Here is a 17933-nt window from a genome sequence, read left to right as displayed (position 1 = left end):
GAATTCTTGATTTTGTGTGTGCATGAATGATTCTAAATTAACCACTACTCCACAGGAAAGGATTAGAGGATCACCTACTTAGCCTAGAGCTGGGGACTGTCATTCACTTTGCCCATTTCCAAGTCTCTGGCTGCAGAGCTTAAAAAACCCCTGCACCAAGGTGAGACCTCCTCCCTGCTGTGTGGGCTCTCAGACCCTTCTTAGTGCTTTCTTAAGGAGGACTCCTCAACATTTTTACCTATGGCAATGATAACCTTTGGGCAAAATAAAGTGTTCAGGGCTGCTGTACCCCTTGAGAGCCCCCAAAGGCTGGCAGACTGTCCATCTTAGCACATAACCCACAAGTTCTACACACAAAAAACCCTAAAAATGCAAACACTAAAGATCTCTCCCTAAAGTTGATTGATGGCTAAATGTGAAACACACAAAACCAAATGCTAGGAAAGGATTTTGCTCCCACACTGACTATAAAATATTTGGGGGCTTGAAGCAATAAGGCATGCTTTGGCCCTTCCAAAAGCTATTACAGAACTAGTTTGAGAGACTTTTGCTTCTAGGAAAGACAGGCAGATGTAATTTACCCCTCTAGTTAAGTCCCACAAAAGCCCCAGACAACCCACAGCATAGGAATATACATCTGAAAATCATATTTCTGTTAAGAGTCTAGTATCCAGAATAAACAAAAGAACTTATAATGTGGAAAAATAACCACTTTTAAAATGAGCAAATCATCTGACTATAGACATCTTTCCATAGGAAACATACAAGTGCCAGTAAACACAGAAAATGGTGTTCCCCATCTTAGGCATCAGGAGCACACAAGTTAAAATCACGTAAGATACTGCATGGCCATCCTGGTGGTCATAACCAAGACAAAGGGCAAAGCATTGGTGAGGGTGTGGAGAGGACACACCCCTCCCACATGGCTGACGACATGGTAAAGTGGTATGACTTGATTAGAAAAATTTGTCATGTTTTCAGAAAAAACGAAGTATCCTATGGCCAGTAATTCAACTCCTCAATATATACACAAGAGAACTAGAAACACATGTACACAAAAACTTGCATATATTGATGCTCTTAAGACACACCACGTCCAAAAAGTATGGAATACCCATATAATAGGACATTATTTGGCAATGAAAAGGAATGGAGAAGTGACTTATGCTGTGGGCCTGGGTAAGCCTGGAATGCACTACACCATACAATGGTCAGAATTGGAAAACCAACAGAAACAACAGAACACAAGTCAATAGTTCTCTGCATAGTTAAAAATGTTAATTCTCTCTAAACTGATAAATAATTCCTTTAAAAAATTAGCCCTTTTATAAATGTAAATAAAATGATTCTAAAATGTATATGGAAAGGCAAGGGAATAGTTAAGAGAATTTTGTAAAGAAGAACAGAATGAGAATAAAGAGGCTAACCCACTCCAGGTATCCAGTTTACTGTGCGGCTACATTCATCAAGACTGTGGTATTGGCAAGAGGCTACATATATATATCAAAGGGACAAAACAGAGACCAGGAAATAAACCCACATAAATATTCTCCTGGCTGCTGACAAAGAGGAAGGTGTCAGAGCAGGAGGACAGCCTTAAATTAGAAAGCTAATCTTCATCTAAGTCAGCCAACTTTACATAAAAGCCATTCAAAATGTATCTCAAACTTAAACATAAACCTAAAGACTTCAGGAGGAAAAAAAAGTGTCTGGGATGTAGTTTAGGCCAAAAGTTCTTAAAGTAGATGATGGGATTATGATTACTAAGAGAAAACAGATAAAAATGGACCTCATCAAGATGAAAACCTTTACTTCTTCAAAGGTCGTCAGGAGAGGAAAGGACAAGTTATAGATGGAGAAACGAAACTTGCAAATCATACCACTCACAAAGGATGGATGTTTAGAATACATAAGAAACTGGAAATCTAGTGGTAAAAATGCAAGTAATCCAGTCAGCACGGCATTTCAGCAAAGATGACAGAAAGCAAGCGGGTGCAAAGATAGCTACTTGTAAGCTACTGGGCAAGCCAAAGGCGATGCTATGCTACTAGGGGCCTCATCAGGATGGGTAAAACAAAGAATGTGACATCAGATGCCAAGGGAAGGTGAAGGTATGGAGACAGTCATCCCTCATCTCCTGCTCCTGGGATGTAAAACACTGTAGCCACTTTGGGAAACAGTTTGACAGTTTCTTAAAACTGGAAGGCAGAGACAGGAAAGTCAGTAATTCAAGGCCAGCCTGAGTTCTAGAATATGAGACCAATCTGAGCTACTTGAGACAAACAAAAGAGCAAATTGAGTCAAACCAAACTACAATATGACCCAGTGACTGTGCCTCTAGGCATTTATTCCAGAAAAAAAACTAAGACTTACCCACACAAAAATCTGTAAATCAATGCCTACAGCACTTTTTTTTTTTTTTTAAACTATCCCCCAATAGGAAACAGTGTTAATGTCCTTCAACAAGTAAGTGATTAAATCAAGTATAGCCATATCAGGGAATACCAGCCAGTAACAAAGAAACAAGCTTCAGTTACACAACAAAACCTAAGCTCCAAAAAGTTTGGCCCAGTGAAAAATGCCCATCCAGTCTGGACAGGTGTGGCTCTGTGGTAAAGCGATAGCCTAGCATGTTTAAGGCTCTGTGTTTGCTCCTCAAAGATACACATGTAAAGACAGCAAGGAAAGAGACAGAGGAGTGGATGCTGTGTTCTGTGCAGCTCCATAGATGTAGCACTTGAAACAATCAACAGAATGAGAGACAGGAAATCTGCAGTTGTGAGGATCCCAGAGGGATGGAGTGACACATGAGCAGGGCTCCTAAAGGGAGCATGGTGGCCTCGGAGGGAATGGCAGTGCTCCATGCTTGGCTGTACCTAGTGATGCTGTCATTACCATAGCAATAGAACAGGTTCAGAGACACTGGGTAAAGGGTGTGTGGAATTTCCATTTCATTTCTTAGAAGCACATGTGACTCCACAATTATCTCAACATAAAAAGCTTAATTAACAAAAAGCATTTAAAAACTCTCGGGATATAAAAGGGTTTCAACATTTAATATGCACTACAAAGTCAGATGTTAAGTACTGCATTAAAAATTAAAATTAATTTCAGATACCATTATTAAGTCAAATTTTGGTTATGGCTTGAATTGAGGAGATAGAAGGGGGTGGCACAAATTCTTATTAGATTTCCATGAGAAAAAAAATTATAAAGGTATAGATAAATCAAGATGTCTGGAATAAACCTGGGGTCTTAAATATTTATTTTATTTTACTTTATTTATTGTGGTACAAGAAATAGAACTGAGCAAATCGCAAAATCCAGGTTACAATTTTCTCCTCTTAAATAGTAATGATATTTCTACTTGTGCGAGGATATGTGCAAGAATAAATATCTACGTGGCACGGGAATGTTTCAAAGTAGTATGTGCAAATCTGATCCATTGTAAACATTTGCATCTGTGCCGAATGAAGAAAGTGATTTTCAAGGAGCCTGGAGAAACGGGGAGGCCATGTGAGCAGAGGTAGCTCTCCTTTACCTCCATCAGGTGTCTTCAGATACAGAAGACTCTGAATTGTGAGGCTAAGGCTGAAGGAAAAAGAAACAAGCAACCCAACCCTCACAAAACTGCCAATCCACTGGGATCTGGGCAGCATTAGCAGCAGAACTCAGAGAGATGCAGACAGCATGGAAATGATCAGGACAGCTCTCTTACAACTAACTGCCTTTCACCAATTCAATCTCAGCTGGCATTGTCGTTTCTGATTCAAGGCAGTTGGACTCCACGTGAGTCTTGAGGCTCTAATTGCAAAAGCCACAACCCACAGCCATCCTCCCGTCTCCCAGAGTCCACACTTACACATGCAGTCAGCACTTTGCAAACACTGGACTGAACAAACATGCACATGTGTAATCTGCCACTGTCAGTTTGATGGAGTACACTTAAGGTACTCCAAAATGGAGTGTGACCCCCTGCTGTTTACTCAGGGCCAGTCCTGTAACTTATTGAACAACAGCTTCAGCTCCTAAGATTTCCTTTTCTTGATTTAGATGACTGCTAATGGGATAAGCAATAACAACTGAATTTATGCTAGTGCAAAACTTTTACTGATAGTCTGAAAACAGCTTTCAAAGACATCAGGTCAGGCAATGAGGCACTTCCAAGTATGGCTGGTCCCAGTTTGATGGGCACTTTCCTGTTTATCAATAGCTACTAGGTTTTTTCTTTCTTTCTTTCTTTCTTTCTTTCTTTCTTTCTTTCTTTCTTTCTTTCTTTCTTTCTTTCTTTCTTTTTTAAATCTGTTTCTGATTTTTACTTACCAGTATCCAGTCTTGACTTGACATGTTGATATCTTGGGTTCTGTGGTATTCGTCTGGTCAGATACTGCAAAAGAAGAAAGTTGACAAGAAAGGGGGTTGAGGATCGTGGTGGGCGAGAGGAATACATGCTAAAATTTCCGACTCTAAAGATGAGTGAGGCTCAGAGGATCCACTGTCCCTTACAGGCAGGACTCTTAAGAATGACATTTCCTTGGGTGGAGGTAGTTACCTTATTTCTATCAAGACATTTCCACATTTTATCAAAAATAATCTCAGAGTACTGTGTGCAAAGAAAGAAAACCTTAAAAAGGATGCCTTCCAATGAGGTAGCTATTCTGTCTTCTTTCAATGTCATTCTTTGTACATGGCTTCAGGGCCCTTTCCTCTGGACTCTCCTAGGTTTAGTCCACAGCTCTCGTGAGTGTGACAGGCGGGATCCAGATGCTCCAGATACTGGCAGGCCAGGGTCCCCTCTGCAGGGTCTCTGGAGCCCCACAGATGTCAGTTCTGTAGCAGCTGAGGCTCACGTTGGGCTCGGGTGAGCTTACAGTCAGCAGAGGTGTCTATATCAGATGTGCCTTGTGTTATGCTGTGTTCTGGTAGTTAACTCTGTGAATCCAAGCGCAGACAATCCCCCATATTAAATTCCTGTGGTGAATGCAAAAGCCACTAAGGAAGGGCAAGCTCAGAATAAAGAGCTTTCTTGTGTCGGCCTGTTTCTGTTCTAGAGATAGGAAAAGCATGTGTTCTGTATAGGTAACTGTACTGTCTGATCTTCATCTTCCGAGTGTGTTCTTCCCATGTTACATCCCTGGGGACTGTCTCCCTGATGTCTCCAGTTTAGGCAGACAACTGCCCAAGTGCCTTTCCTCAGCTTTTTCTTGGCAAAACCTTTGTCCACTGTGAGGCTGTCTGGATGGGAACAGGCACTCTCCCCCTGGCAGGCAAAATATAGACCCCACCCTATCCTCTAAAACTAAATCTTTCCCCTCAGCTAGGATTTTCTTGAAGATGGGGACAATGAGCTACTCATGTCTGTGGGACCTAATACATAAGTACATCCATTATTGCTACAGTCAGTCAGTGATCATTTGTCTGGGGACTGAACCATACTATCTAGTTCCTAAGGAGAGAACATCAAACTTACAAAGACTGGATCACTTCCCTTTGAAGACAGGTAGGGGCAAACATGCAGTTGGGAGGACTGTGAAATAAACTTCATGCATCAGAATACCTTTCTCAATGAGCTACACAGCATAGAAATATTGCCTAATCTACTCCTAGGATTCACGCAATACCTCTTGGCCAATGTTTTGGATTTCAGAGTCCAAGAGAATTTTTTAAATACTGAGGGCACTAAAAAAAATGTTTACTACCAATCCCATGGACTGAATTCCATCCCTAGGACCCACATGGTGGAAAGAGAGGACCAACTCTGGAAAGTTGTACTCTGACCTCAGCACTGTGGCCAGGGCACGCACGAGTGTACACACACAATGCCATTTTTTAAAAGCTTAAAAAACAAAACAAAATTGGGGTACCTTCAGAAAATTATCCACTTTAAATTTTGCCAAGGAAATACATAAAATCCTCACAACTTCTACTTGCTATTTTATTTTTTAATAATATTTGTTTTTTAATTAAATTTATTTTTCTCCACATGAAACATAAAACCATCTGCTTTTTTTTTTTAAAGCACTCAGAATTGAACCCAGACCCCCTCACATGCTAGGCAACCATGCTATAACATTCTCAGCTCCATCATCTGCTATTTCAATTACCTAAAAGGTAAAAAGAAAAAAAAAAAAAGAAAAGAAACCAGCGAAGCCCTCAGGGTAGAAAGGTCAGTCCTTCGTGTTATTAAAAAGCCAATGATACTGTCTGTGGTTTTCATTTCACACTAGGCAAGTACAACCTCTGTTATGAACACTGAGTACTACTCCTCTGCCTAGTGTTTGCAAGCACCAAGCTGACTTGCCCGCAGAAAAAATGGTGGGAAACTCGTTTTTCACTGTGATCTGTAATGGCTGCCTAGAAGAGCAAGGGACTGTGAGGTCAGCGTCAATGCCTTCCCTAGACGAAGATGGAGAAGGTTCTTAAGAGAATAACGGCACACAAACATGGAGAGAGACTTAGGCAGAGTTCCGAGAGGCAGACAATATCATGAAAAATTAAATAATGAACTAAGTCCAGCAAAATAACACCACACACACACACACACACACACACACACACACACACACACACACACCGTTTCACTTATCTAAAGCCGAGGGACTGTTCCCCACTACTCTATATTTTTATCATTCTATACCCTATTTCCTGTTTTTACTTTTGTTTTGTTTCCTAGCAAAGCTGCTTTTGAAAAATTCCAGGCTAGTCTCTGCTGAACCATGGAGATTTGTCCGTACCTAAGCCAAAATAGCTGAGAAGTGAGGGTGCCTCTGGGGACCAGGTGTGGTGGCGGCAGAATGGTGAGGGGAGGGAGTGTGGACAGCTGCAGCTGCTGAGGCCTCCCCGCCCCCGGGTTTCCCTTACATGGACTAATGAGAAATCCATATGCTGCCAGAGAAAAATGTCAGGTTTCTTTCCCAGTTCTCATTTCAGTTCACTTTCTTAGTCTTTTCGAGGACCCAAGTCGACATTACGCTCTGTACGCTACACCAGCAGAGTGCTGTAGGCTCTGAAGAAGAGGCACACTTTCCTCCTGAAAATTCCTGCCTTGGGGATGGCAGCTTCTTGACCTACTGACCAACTGGGTTTGCTTCTAGGATATACTCAGGCTAGAATGGTGGGGACTGAAAGCGCTGTGAAGAGAAGCTATCTCAAAGCAGACTATTGGTTCCTTCTACAAAGACTTAGTGAGCCCTAATTCATTCAATGGACATCTATTACTGAGTGCCTAGTAGAAGTAGGTCTCTATGTGGGACACAGAGGTAAACACAGGCCTGGCCATCAGCTCTTGCTCCCTTCTGATATATAGGTGTCAATGTAATGAACAAAGAGGGGGATGGGAACTCTAGACCAGTCCCTCAACCAGACCAAGGATCAAGAACTGCTTCCTAGGAGGTACTTGCTGAACCAAATTCTGAGGGTTATAGAGGTTAATTAAGGGTCAAAAATAGCAGTGGGCACTCTAAGACCCTGGCAGAGAGAACAACATGAAAACAACGTGCAGGTGACTTCTCAAGGAATCTGGTGGTCAGTGGAGGACATGGAGTACTGTGGGCCATGAGAGAACAAAAGCCATTGGAAAGCCAGGGTGGGGCATCACAAAGGGCCTTCTATCCAAAATATCTAAGGTACTTGCATCTCGTTCTGTAAATCAGTAGATTCCAACAGATGCAATCTCCCAGCTCTGTGCCCAGGGACATTTATCACCAAATGTCTGGAGACACTTTGGGTTGTCATAGCAGAGCAGTAGGGTATACCCCTAGCATTTCCTAGAAGAGACAAGGGACACTGGTTAACACCCTATAACACAACACTAGAGCCAGCCCAGTGTGTCAACAGTGTGGAACTTGAGGAGCGCAAGAGAAGATTCTGGGAGGCCGCTGAAGGCTTCGGAAGGGTGTGAGGTCTTATTTACCTTCCAGGACGATTGATCCTCACGGTATGGAGAATATGATCGTGGTCAAGAAAAGAGGCACAGACAGCAGCTGAGAGACTTATGTTAGGGATAGAAAGCCCTAAAAAGATGTTTCGAGACATCTTTGAAATGTGAAGCTGAGTTGTAGCTCTGTGGTAGAGTGCTTGCCTAGTGCTATCTCCCATCTTTAAAATGTAAAGTCAACATGGTTGCTCACAGACCACTGTACAAAAGAGGGCAGGGGCACCCCAACCCCTAGAGAAAGCAGTGAAAGACGCATATATGCAAAAGCATCATGTGTGACATGTGGGGACACAGTAAGCATGAGAAGTTTGTAGGTTATCAAAAATGCAAGCGTCTAGCTGGCAATATGAATGTAGAGATTAGGAGAGACAGGCTAAAAACAATTTGGGAATTATCTGACGAATAGGTAGCATATGAAGCCATGGTACTGGCCAATATCACTCTAGGAAACAGTGTACACTGAGAAGAAATTTCTTCAGGTGGGGAAGAGAAGCCCTGGCTGGGACTCAGAAGAAGCCAACGAAAGTGGATTACACAAATTACAGAAGACTTATAGGAAGAAGCAAGACACCCACACAGACAAAGTTGTCAAACCCAACAACAAGAGGTCACCAAAGAACAGGTAAACAGGAATCCAGGTCAAGCAACAGAACAGAAAGGTGAATCTGAATTTTCAAACCAGGACACTGTTGATGCCCTGATGGAAGCAGATGCAGCAAAAGCAACATGGGCAGAAACAAAATCAAAGGGTCAGTCAGACGTCTGAGAAGGAGTTGAGCAGTAAATAGACAGATAGTCTTTTTGATTTATTCTCCAGAATTGCCAAGGTGAGCTCACTCTGTCTCTCTCTGCTTGGCATTGTTTATGTGCTTTGGGGGGAGAAAGGGAAGACTTAAGGATGCTCACAGGTGAATGTGCAGAGGCCCAGAGCCCAGGAAGAAAGGGGAACTTTTGATACATACTCAAAATAGATATAAGATCTGCAGTCATCCTGAAGTTCATTATGAGAGAGCAAGAAGTTGAGAAAGTTCATGGTCATAAATTACTACAGGCTTACAGGAAATAACCAAATATATCAAAGGCCCTTCAAGGGGCAAAACCCTAGAGAGGCAGTGTCTAAGTCACTGTCCTGTGTCTGTGATAAACACCATGACCAAAAGCGACCTCAGGAGGAAAAGGTTCATTTGACTACATGTCCTGATCATTGTCCATCTTGGAACAGGGGCCCAACCTTGTACCTTTCTCAGTATCTGTTATAAAACCTTGTGCTAACAAAGGAAATGCCCGCCAAATACAACAAAGCCAAGCACAATGATGCATACCTGTAACCCAGGTCCTTTGGAGGGTTAGGTGGGAGGACTGTGAGTTCTAGGCCAACCAGGGCAACTTTGTAAGATGCCCCACCCCAACTCAACACACACAGAGAGGCACATGCATAAGCACACGCACATGCACACCAAGACATGAAGGCCCATGCTCATTATCAGTACCATAGGAGCAGTGTACCACTGGAGCCTCTTAGAAATCTGGAAGAAGGGTATTCAGACACTGGGTTGAGCAAACAGGTTTCATAGAAGAATGGGGTACTAGATAATAAGAGAGGTGGAAAACATATTCCAAGTGGAAATAAATCCTAACAGAAAAGCCATTTTAAGGGACTGTTTGAAAAACAAATTGTTCTATTTGCTAAAGGAAGTTAGAAGTCAGCAGAATGGCAACTGCTCCTTTCATTTAGTAAGCATGTCCTATGTTGTTTGACATCTGACTAAGCATTTAACTGTTAGCCACTGTGAATCTGAACTCCTGCCAGAGTTTTCACGGGAGCTCGCTGGTAAGTTTCCATGACTCTCATGAAGCTCTGTGAAAAAGTCTGTGTATGTTGGGGTCCTGGGTTTCCACCACATTTCCGAAGGGTTATGTAATTCCAGAACCTCAATAGCCGTTAGTATGTGGAATCCTGGGCTATAACACTGGGCCTGGAGAGTGAGGCTCCACATGGATGAGTCCGACTGTTGACTAGGAGTGAGGACCAGCTCTTCCCCACAATGGGACAGACTGGAAACACTGAGAGGTGAGTCGTACAATCACAACAGTACTTTAGTAGACCACTGTTTTGCATACCGATAGACTATGCAAAGTAACACATAGTTTTGTGAAGATATGAATGCTGGAGAAGAAAGATTAATAAGAAGTTCATGTGGGACTTTCTTGAAGACCAATGACAACAATACAAGACAAACCACCAGCAGCAGATGCCTGAACCACAGGTGCTTTTCCGATTGATTCACCATCTCTCAACAGAGGACTCATATGCTGCTTGGCATACGTGCATTTTTTCTTTAAGTCATTGTACATTTGATTCAGAATCTCCCTACCTGTATGCTTGTCCACAGATGAGGGGAGTGAGTATTGGTCCTTGGGTGATCTCACATAAAATAGGTTTTGTTCAAAGAGAAACTTTTAAAAATGGGTGTCTTAATTGATCCAGTTATGTTAATATCTAACAGTTATCTTGGCCCAAGACTCCATGTACACTGATACCTTCCTCAGTAGTCACTACTCATGGCAGACAGGATTTTTCACAACGGAGTCAAAATTTCTGGTCCCCTTAAACTGTGATTTTACAGTCTGCTGACTGAGAGACGAGACCTACTGCTTTCCTCATCACCAGATCCTGGTGAGCCTCAGATGCTTATGGAAGTGACATGCCAGTAAAGGACAGTTAGGCCTCCACCTGGCTCTCCTGGGGCACTTGCTCTTAGAACTGAGCCATCAAGTACGGAAAGGTCCAGGCCACATGAAAAAGGACATCTGTGAGAGGTAATTAGCTCCAGCCAACAGACAGCATCGATGAACATACATATAATTAGAGGTTTTGATAAAACTGTAGCTTTAGGCTGCCTGCAAAATCACATGAGTTTTTCATGAGAGAACCATCTAGCAGAGCCAGAAGAGACAATGAAAGAAAGGTTTCTGTCAAGCCACTAAGTAAGGGCATTATTTGTAACAAATCAACATATTTCAGGAGTAATGTTCTGCCAAGATTCTTAAGTCTAACAGTGGCAAAAGTCACCACTCTCTGGACTTCACTGTCATCTACTGCAATGACTACTGTCCCCACTATTCGATTGTGGCTCTCATGCCAGCTAACTAACATCAAAAATCTACTCGCCAAACATAATGCATACCTCTCCTGAAACTTACTTGATCCTTCTATACCACAGGAGAGAATATTAAAAACATCACCACCACCCCCACCTGTTTCTACTGCATTGGCTTCAGTAATCTCTCTCCTCTGACGTTCCACTGATACATGACTCATTCCTTTGTCAGTCCCTTAATTACTGTGCTTCTCAGGATTTCACCTTCTCACTCAATAGACGCTCTCTGAATCAGACTTACACCCGAATTTCCTTTTATAGACTTACAATCTCTACATGGTGGGATTTTACCCTTAACTTTTCCTTTCAGTTTCAGACATATATTCACTTATTCAGAAGTGTCTGTGAAGTTACGCTGGCTGATGATGGCAGTGGCACGGAGGATTAGGTAAGGCAACCTTATCACACATTCTTGTAAGCACGTCAGAAAACACACAAGGAAGTAAGATCATTGTGGATGATGATGATGATGATGTGGAATCCAGAACAGACACAACAGACACATCTGATTTCACTCCCTACCAAAACCTCAGTAAGGACTGCATTAAGAAATATTTTAAGGACATAAATAACCCCGAATGCAGAAAGAGGGGGACATGATGGTGACTGAGCACTCATGTGCTCAGACCCACAGAGAAGCTGGTGACTGTGGAAGCAGAATCCTAGGGAATAGGTAGCTATGTGGCTGGCAGAGAAACAGGCCCTGTATCACTAGAGATCAACAACTGAAAATGACTTCACTGGCATGTGTCAGCTGAAGGATAAGGAGTGCCAGGGAAAGCCCAGGCAGTTTTTAAAAGGCCAAAGAGTCGGCTGCCTCAGGCATCCCCCATAATGAGAAATAAACAGAGTGGCTGAGTAAGGAGCTGGTTCTCCAAATCACCCGCACCCTGCACACACATACTCGCCATTGTACCAGACAATCATCCTTTGCCCATCTTGGTAAATGTCACCATCTGTAGCTCACGATCAGTAGGCTCTTCTCAATAAAAAATAAAATTCAATATCTCCATCATCCTTTAAAATTTACTCAGAAACATAAGTGGACAACAGGGGGTTAAAAGAAGTCTGAGATTAGTATTGGTGTCCTTATGAAAAGACACGAGTGGTCAGGGAAAGGGCTCAGTTGGTAAAGGGCTTGCTATGCAAGCAGGAGGACCTGAGTTCCAATCCCTAGCCATCATATAAAAAGCCAGGCATGATGGTATGTATGTACCTGCAAGCCCAGTGGTGGGAGACGTGGGCAACAGGATCAAGATAAGCAGATTTCTGGAGCTCACTGACCAGTCGGCTGAGCTCAAACAAAGAACTCCAGGTTCAGTGAGACCCTGTCTCAAAACAGAAGGTGGAGAGCAGCAGAGGAAGACACTAAATGCCAGATTTCAAGCAAACATGCACGGGAATGAACACGTGTGCATGCATATACCACACCTATACCCACAAATAAACTTTTCTTGTTGTCTGATTTTTTTTAGAAGGGACTCACTATGTATCCCTGGCTGTTCTGAAATCCACTATGTAAACCAGGCTGGCTTTAAACCCACAAAGATCTCCTTGTCTGTGCCTCCTTAGTGTTGGGATTAAAAGTCTGTGCCACTGTGTCTGGTTTCACAAGTCAACTTTTAAAAAACACAAAATAACGTTTTAAAAAGAGACACTAATGAACATCTCTTGCCTCACATCCACTGTGAAGACACCCTAAGAAGGTAGCCATTACAGGCAAAGGCAGTCCTTACCAGAACTGGGATCAGCTGGTACCCAGAGCTTCAAGACATATTGTTAAGTGGAGAAAAAAAGCAAGTCAAAACACCATATGTACAATATAGCATTTATGGAAAACAAAATTACAATACAAATCTCTCTCTGCCAGCTGGCATAAAATTTTCAGTATAGTGTATATAGAGAGAAAGTTTTGGAAAAGATAATTTTGGAAAAAATTATAAGGATAGTGATGTAGAAAGTTTTCCTACATTGTTCATAAAAATGTAGAATAAAAATAAAACTTGACAGTAACAATTACAGACAGGGATAACAAGAGCACACATTATTCATAAGAAGTATAGAGTCAAAGTAAAGGTAAGGAATTTAAATCCTAATTATTATCTGTTGTTCAAAAAAAACCTAATATTTATGTATTCACCAACAATGGCAACAAAAAAGGAAATCAAAGGCTGAAGCATTTGAGCAGGAAGCCAAGTGTGTAGGTTCAAACTTCTAATCCTAGCACTCAAGAGGCTGAGGCTGGAGGACTACAGTGAGCTCCAGGGTGAGACCCAATCTCAAAAAAGAAGAAAGAAAGAAAGAAAGAAAGAAAGAAAGACAGACAAAAAGACATTTTTTTGAAGAGGTTATCTAGATGGCAGACAGTCACATGAGAAAACTGCCAGCCTTTGTGTCCATTAGGGAAATACAAATTAAAACCATAACAAGGGTTGGAGAGACGACTCAGTCGGTTTAGGCACTCACCACCAAACCTGGCAACATACGTGGTGAAAAACCAACTCCCACAAGTTGTCCTCTTATCTCCACATACATACCATCACACACACACACACACACACACACACACACACACACACACACACACACTGTTTTTAACACCACAGTGAGATAACACTATGTATCTACATGGACAATATCAGATGTTACCAACATTTTGCAAAATCTAAAATTCTCATACACTATTAATAGAAATAAAAAGAGGTACAGTCTCTCTGGAAAAAAGTCAAACATCATCTTCTATGAAAACTAAACATATGTTTACCATACAACTCAGCCACTGCATCCCTGGGAACCTGTCTATCTTACAGGAATGAAGACTAATGTCCACACAAAACTGAAGTCTTGATTTCTAATAGTCCCAGACTGAAAGCAATCAAACTGTTTTACATTGACTGGATGAGTTAATGAGTGAACAAACTAGTCTATCCACACTACAGAGTACTAACTAGCCAACAACAACCAAGGAGTAAACTGCATGCCTCACCCTGAGGTGTCTCAAGGACACTACCTCGAGTAGAAGAAAAAGCCATCTGAAAAGGTCATACACCGGATGACTGCATTCCTATAGCATTCTTAAACTGGCAATACAGAGATGGAAAACGTATTTATGGTGGCCAGGGATGAGGGCAGTAAGAGTAAGGGTGTGACTGGGAGGGGTACCATGAGAGAACTATTGTAACGAGGTTCTTTATTGTGACTGTAGCTCTATGCATATGTGATGAGATAGCCTAGAACAATATACAAATCATACAAGCTTTAATACTCTAGTTCTGATGGCATACTACACTGTGGAAAGAGGAGTGAAGGGCACACAAGACCTCTGACTATTTTAACACCTTTCTGCAAATCTATAAAAATAAAGTTTTTGTTGTTGTTGTTTTAAAGGGACATCAGAGTGAAAAAACGGCTCTTAAAAATTAAAACGGTGGGGGTCTGGGAGATATCTCGGAAAAATGATGGCTGGGCAAGCATGAGGATCTGACTTCCATTCGCAGAACCCATGTGAAAAAGCTGGGGTGATCTAAAGAGGCAGATAGGTGGATCCCTGAGAAGATGGTCAGCCAGCCTAGCCCAGTGCTGAATCCCAAGCTAGTGAGAAAATCTTGTCTCAAAACCAACAATCAAACCAACAAATAAAAAACCCAGGGTAAACAGCATCTGAGGGAGTACCTGAAGTTGATGACCTACACATACACAAATACCCATACACATAAAACTCACACACGTGTGTATACACACACACACACACACAAATACCCATACACATAAAACTCACATACTCCCACTCAACACAAACACAGCAGAAATTACAATCAATACAAGAATTAGAAAATAAAGCGCTTTCTCTCTCTCTCTCTCTCTCTCTCTCTCTCTCTCTCTCTCTCTCTCTCTCTCTTTTTCTCTCTCTCTCCTCTCCCTCCCTCCCTCTCTGTTTTTCAAGGCAGGGTCTCTTTGTGTAGCCTTGGCTGTCCTGGAACTTACTCTCTAGATCAGGCTGGGATGAAAGGCATAAGCCACTACCACCCAACATAAACTTAAATTTCTTAAAGCAGAAAGACAAAAATAGAGAGACAGGAGATAGAAGTGAAAAAAAAAATCAGAACCAGTTTACATGGGTATAATATCAAGGTATTGAACACAAGAAAGAGGGTGGAGGAAATGAAGTCAACTTTAAAATAACTCAAGAAAAAATGTCCAAACTAGGAAGATACAAGTTTCTGGTGTTTACCAAAGTGAATGAGAGCAGGCCATAACAAGGGATCCTTTTGTGAAATGTCGTTACACAGGGAACAAAATGAAGCTTCCTGAAAGGAACAACAAGTCACAAAGCAACAGGATGGCTTTGGATTTTTCTACAGACACACTGGCTACAGGGTCACAGCACAATGTTTTCAAGATGTTGTTTTCCAACCAAGAAATCTATCCTCAGCCACATACTCAGGAAAAAAAAAAAAAAAAAAAAATAATGTAGAATAGAAACATTTTTAGATATGATATTTTGGGTACAAAAATACATATGCATTCTTTCTCAAGAATTCCTGGAAGCTGCCCTCCACTCAAAGAAGGTGGTAAAGACAGCAATTGTTTACATCCTTCCTCCTCTAACAGGCTTTGTCCTATATTTCCGGTTTCATTCATGAGAGCCAACGAATGCCCCCAGCTGGAATGGAAGTCATCTACCTCCATGCCATCTCTCAAGGGTGATCATGCTTGATATCAGGTGGGTTTGTTTTATACCTAATATTTCTCCTTAATTCTGTCCCTACTTCCTAACATCAGCTCAGACATACATCAACATAATCACCTAATCAATGTCTCCACATCTTGCCTTGGCCTGCCCAACTCCATCCACCACAGTGGATGTCGCCTAAAATGCAAATCTGACTAAAACTCCTTAAAAGTTTCTTGAGTACTGACCAACAGGCAGGATAATGGTGCTGCCACTCTTCAACTGCCCCCTCCCCATCGTAGGCATCTAATATTGATATTATTTTAGTTGACAAAACATAATTTATTTCTAGGACATAATGTTGACATGCACGCGCTGTGCAATTACTAAATCAAGTTAGTAAAGATAGTTATTACCTCCCTTTTTTGTGAGGAGAGTTTTGGAATTTTCTCTTGGCTAATCTGAAATATACATTAAATTTATATTTTGGCCATCCTGCTGGACCATCTCAAAATTTCAGTTCTCCTAACAAACGTTCTACCCGGGGACCAGTATCTCTTTGTTCCAGATACTCCATCCCTAACTTCTGGGGACCATTATTCTAATTTCTGCTTCACTGAATTGGACTTTAGATTCCAAATGTAAGTGACACTGTGCAATGTTTACACATTACTACCAAGGCTGAGTAGTGGAAGTAAATGTCTTTAAATTCCAGCATCTATGAAGTAGAGGCAGGTGGATTTCTGTAAGTTTGAGGCCAGCCCGGTCCACATACCAGGACAGCCAGAGCTACATAGTGAGACTGTCTCAGGAAAACGAACAAACAAACAAAACAAAACAAACCCACCAAAAACATAAAATAATAGACATTACTATCAAGGCACTCCAATACACATGCCACAGTTTCTGAAAACAACAGGCATTCACCAAGAAATCAAAGACCTACAACTGATGGTTGAGAAGGCCCCTCTCAAATTGCCTTTTGTTCTGTAGACTTCTACTGGGACTTGGTAGGAGTCCAAACTCTCCTTAGCTTTACACACACTGTTCTAGTCAGCAAGCTCTTCCCGACTCATGAATGCCCTTGATGGGCTGGGCCTTTCCTGATCAATAACCTCCTTCCTTCTCTCAACTGAGTGCTGTCTTTCCTCTTACATCTCTCTCCCGAATCTCACTGTACTCAACTCCAGTTTACAGGTTTCTATCACTAGACCGAACTCTACTGTAGAGACTTGCACGTTCTCTTTGTAGGTCTGGTACTTGTTTGGTAAGGGTCAAATGATAATACTAGGTGACAGTAAACTGCTACAAATGCACAAGGGCACTGACTGGAAACGAGAAGAAAGGGTCCTATTTCGCTCCCTTTGCAACGGCGGCTTGGTACCGTCTGGGGTACCTGGACTCTGAGAAGTGATGGGCTCCTTCATCTCCTCCTTCCATGTTTCTGGAGGTCTTTTATTTTCACTTCTTTTGCAAGTGTCACTCCTAGACTGTGAACTCTTTGAAGGCAGCGGGGCTGTGTCTTTATGTACTTGGCTCCTCCAAGCCTCAAACTCTGGTGTGTCGGGTCGGCATTTGGGGGGGAGAACACGCCTGGCACCACCGAGGGCCTCTGATGCGGAGCCCAGGCCTGCCCCGCCCCAGGCCCTGCGCTCGGCCCCCTCCTCACACTGGCCACTTCCCGCCTTCTGGGCGGCGGAAGTGGCCGGCTGTTCGTCCCTGCCCACGTGGCGCCTTTTCCGGTGCGCCCGCCCCCTCCGGCTCTCGGGTCCGGACCTGGCCCTCACCTCAGGATTCCCAATGTGCCTCCGGGCAGACATATTTGCTCCAACCGACCACGCTCGGGGTTCTAGCCTCACGTCTTGCCACTAATCTAGCTTCCTACCCCCACAGCCCCCACTCAGCCGCCTCTCTGTAACCTCTCTTCCGATTGGTCTGCCTGCCCAAGCCAGCCAATAGAGGCTCCGTTTACTGCCTCAGCCGGGCGAGGGAGAGCGAGAAGCCGTTCAATGGTTGCTAAGGGCAACGTGGGACGCCCGCTAGCGGAGCTTGAATCCTGGCGGTCAGCTCCTGCCTGAACGCGGGAAGAAAGGGGGGGGAGGGGCGCCGGGCGCCTGCGCAGACCTGAGAAGAGGGGTCTGGCCTCAGGCTGAAGAGAGAGCAC

The 17933-nt window shown here is 42.7% G+C and overlaps 1 protein-coding gene across 7 annotated transcripts in view; it reads right to left on the bottom strand.

The window, feature by feature from the left end:
* Cep41 (centrosomal protein 41) overlaps positions 1-17691 on the bottom strand; it is a 39796-nt gene extending 22105 nt beyond the window's left edge. For 3 of the 7 annotated variants that reach the window (XM_034519494.2, XM_034519496.2, XM_034519497.2), the window contains exons 1-2: positions 17557-17675; positions 4324-4387 (exon numbers count right to left, since the gene is read on the bottom strand). In XM_034519494.2, the coding sequence (XP_034375385.1) occupies positions 4324-4387; positions 17557-17589 (97 nt within the window). In that variant the 5' untranslated portion in view covers positions 17590-17675. Of the gene's footprint in view, positions 1-4323; positions 4388-17098; positions 17476-17556 lie in introns of those variants that run through there. The other 4 variants (XM_034519498.2, XM_034519499.2, XM_034519495.2 and 1 more) reach the window with 3 other exon arrangements.
* Between the last annotated feature and the right edge of the window lie 242 nt (positions 17692-17933).

The sequence above is a fragment of the Arvicanthis niloticus genome, chromosome 15, assembly GCF_011762505.2.
Source record: "Arvicanthis niloticus isolate mArvNil1 chromosome 15, mArvNil1.pat.X, whole genome shotgun sequence".
Taxonomy (NCBI): domain Eukaryota; kingdom Metazoa; phylum Chordata; class Mammalia; order Rodentia; family Muridae; genus Arvicanthis; species Arvicanthis niloticus.
This window is presented reverse-complemented; position numbering and strand designations above follow the sequence as displayed.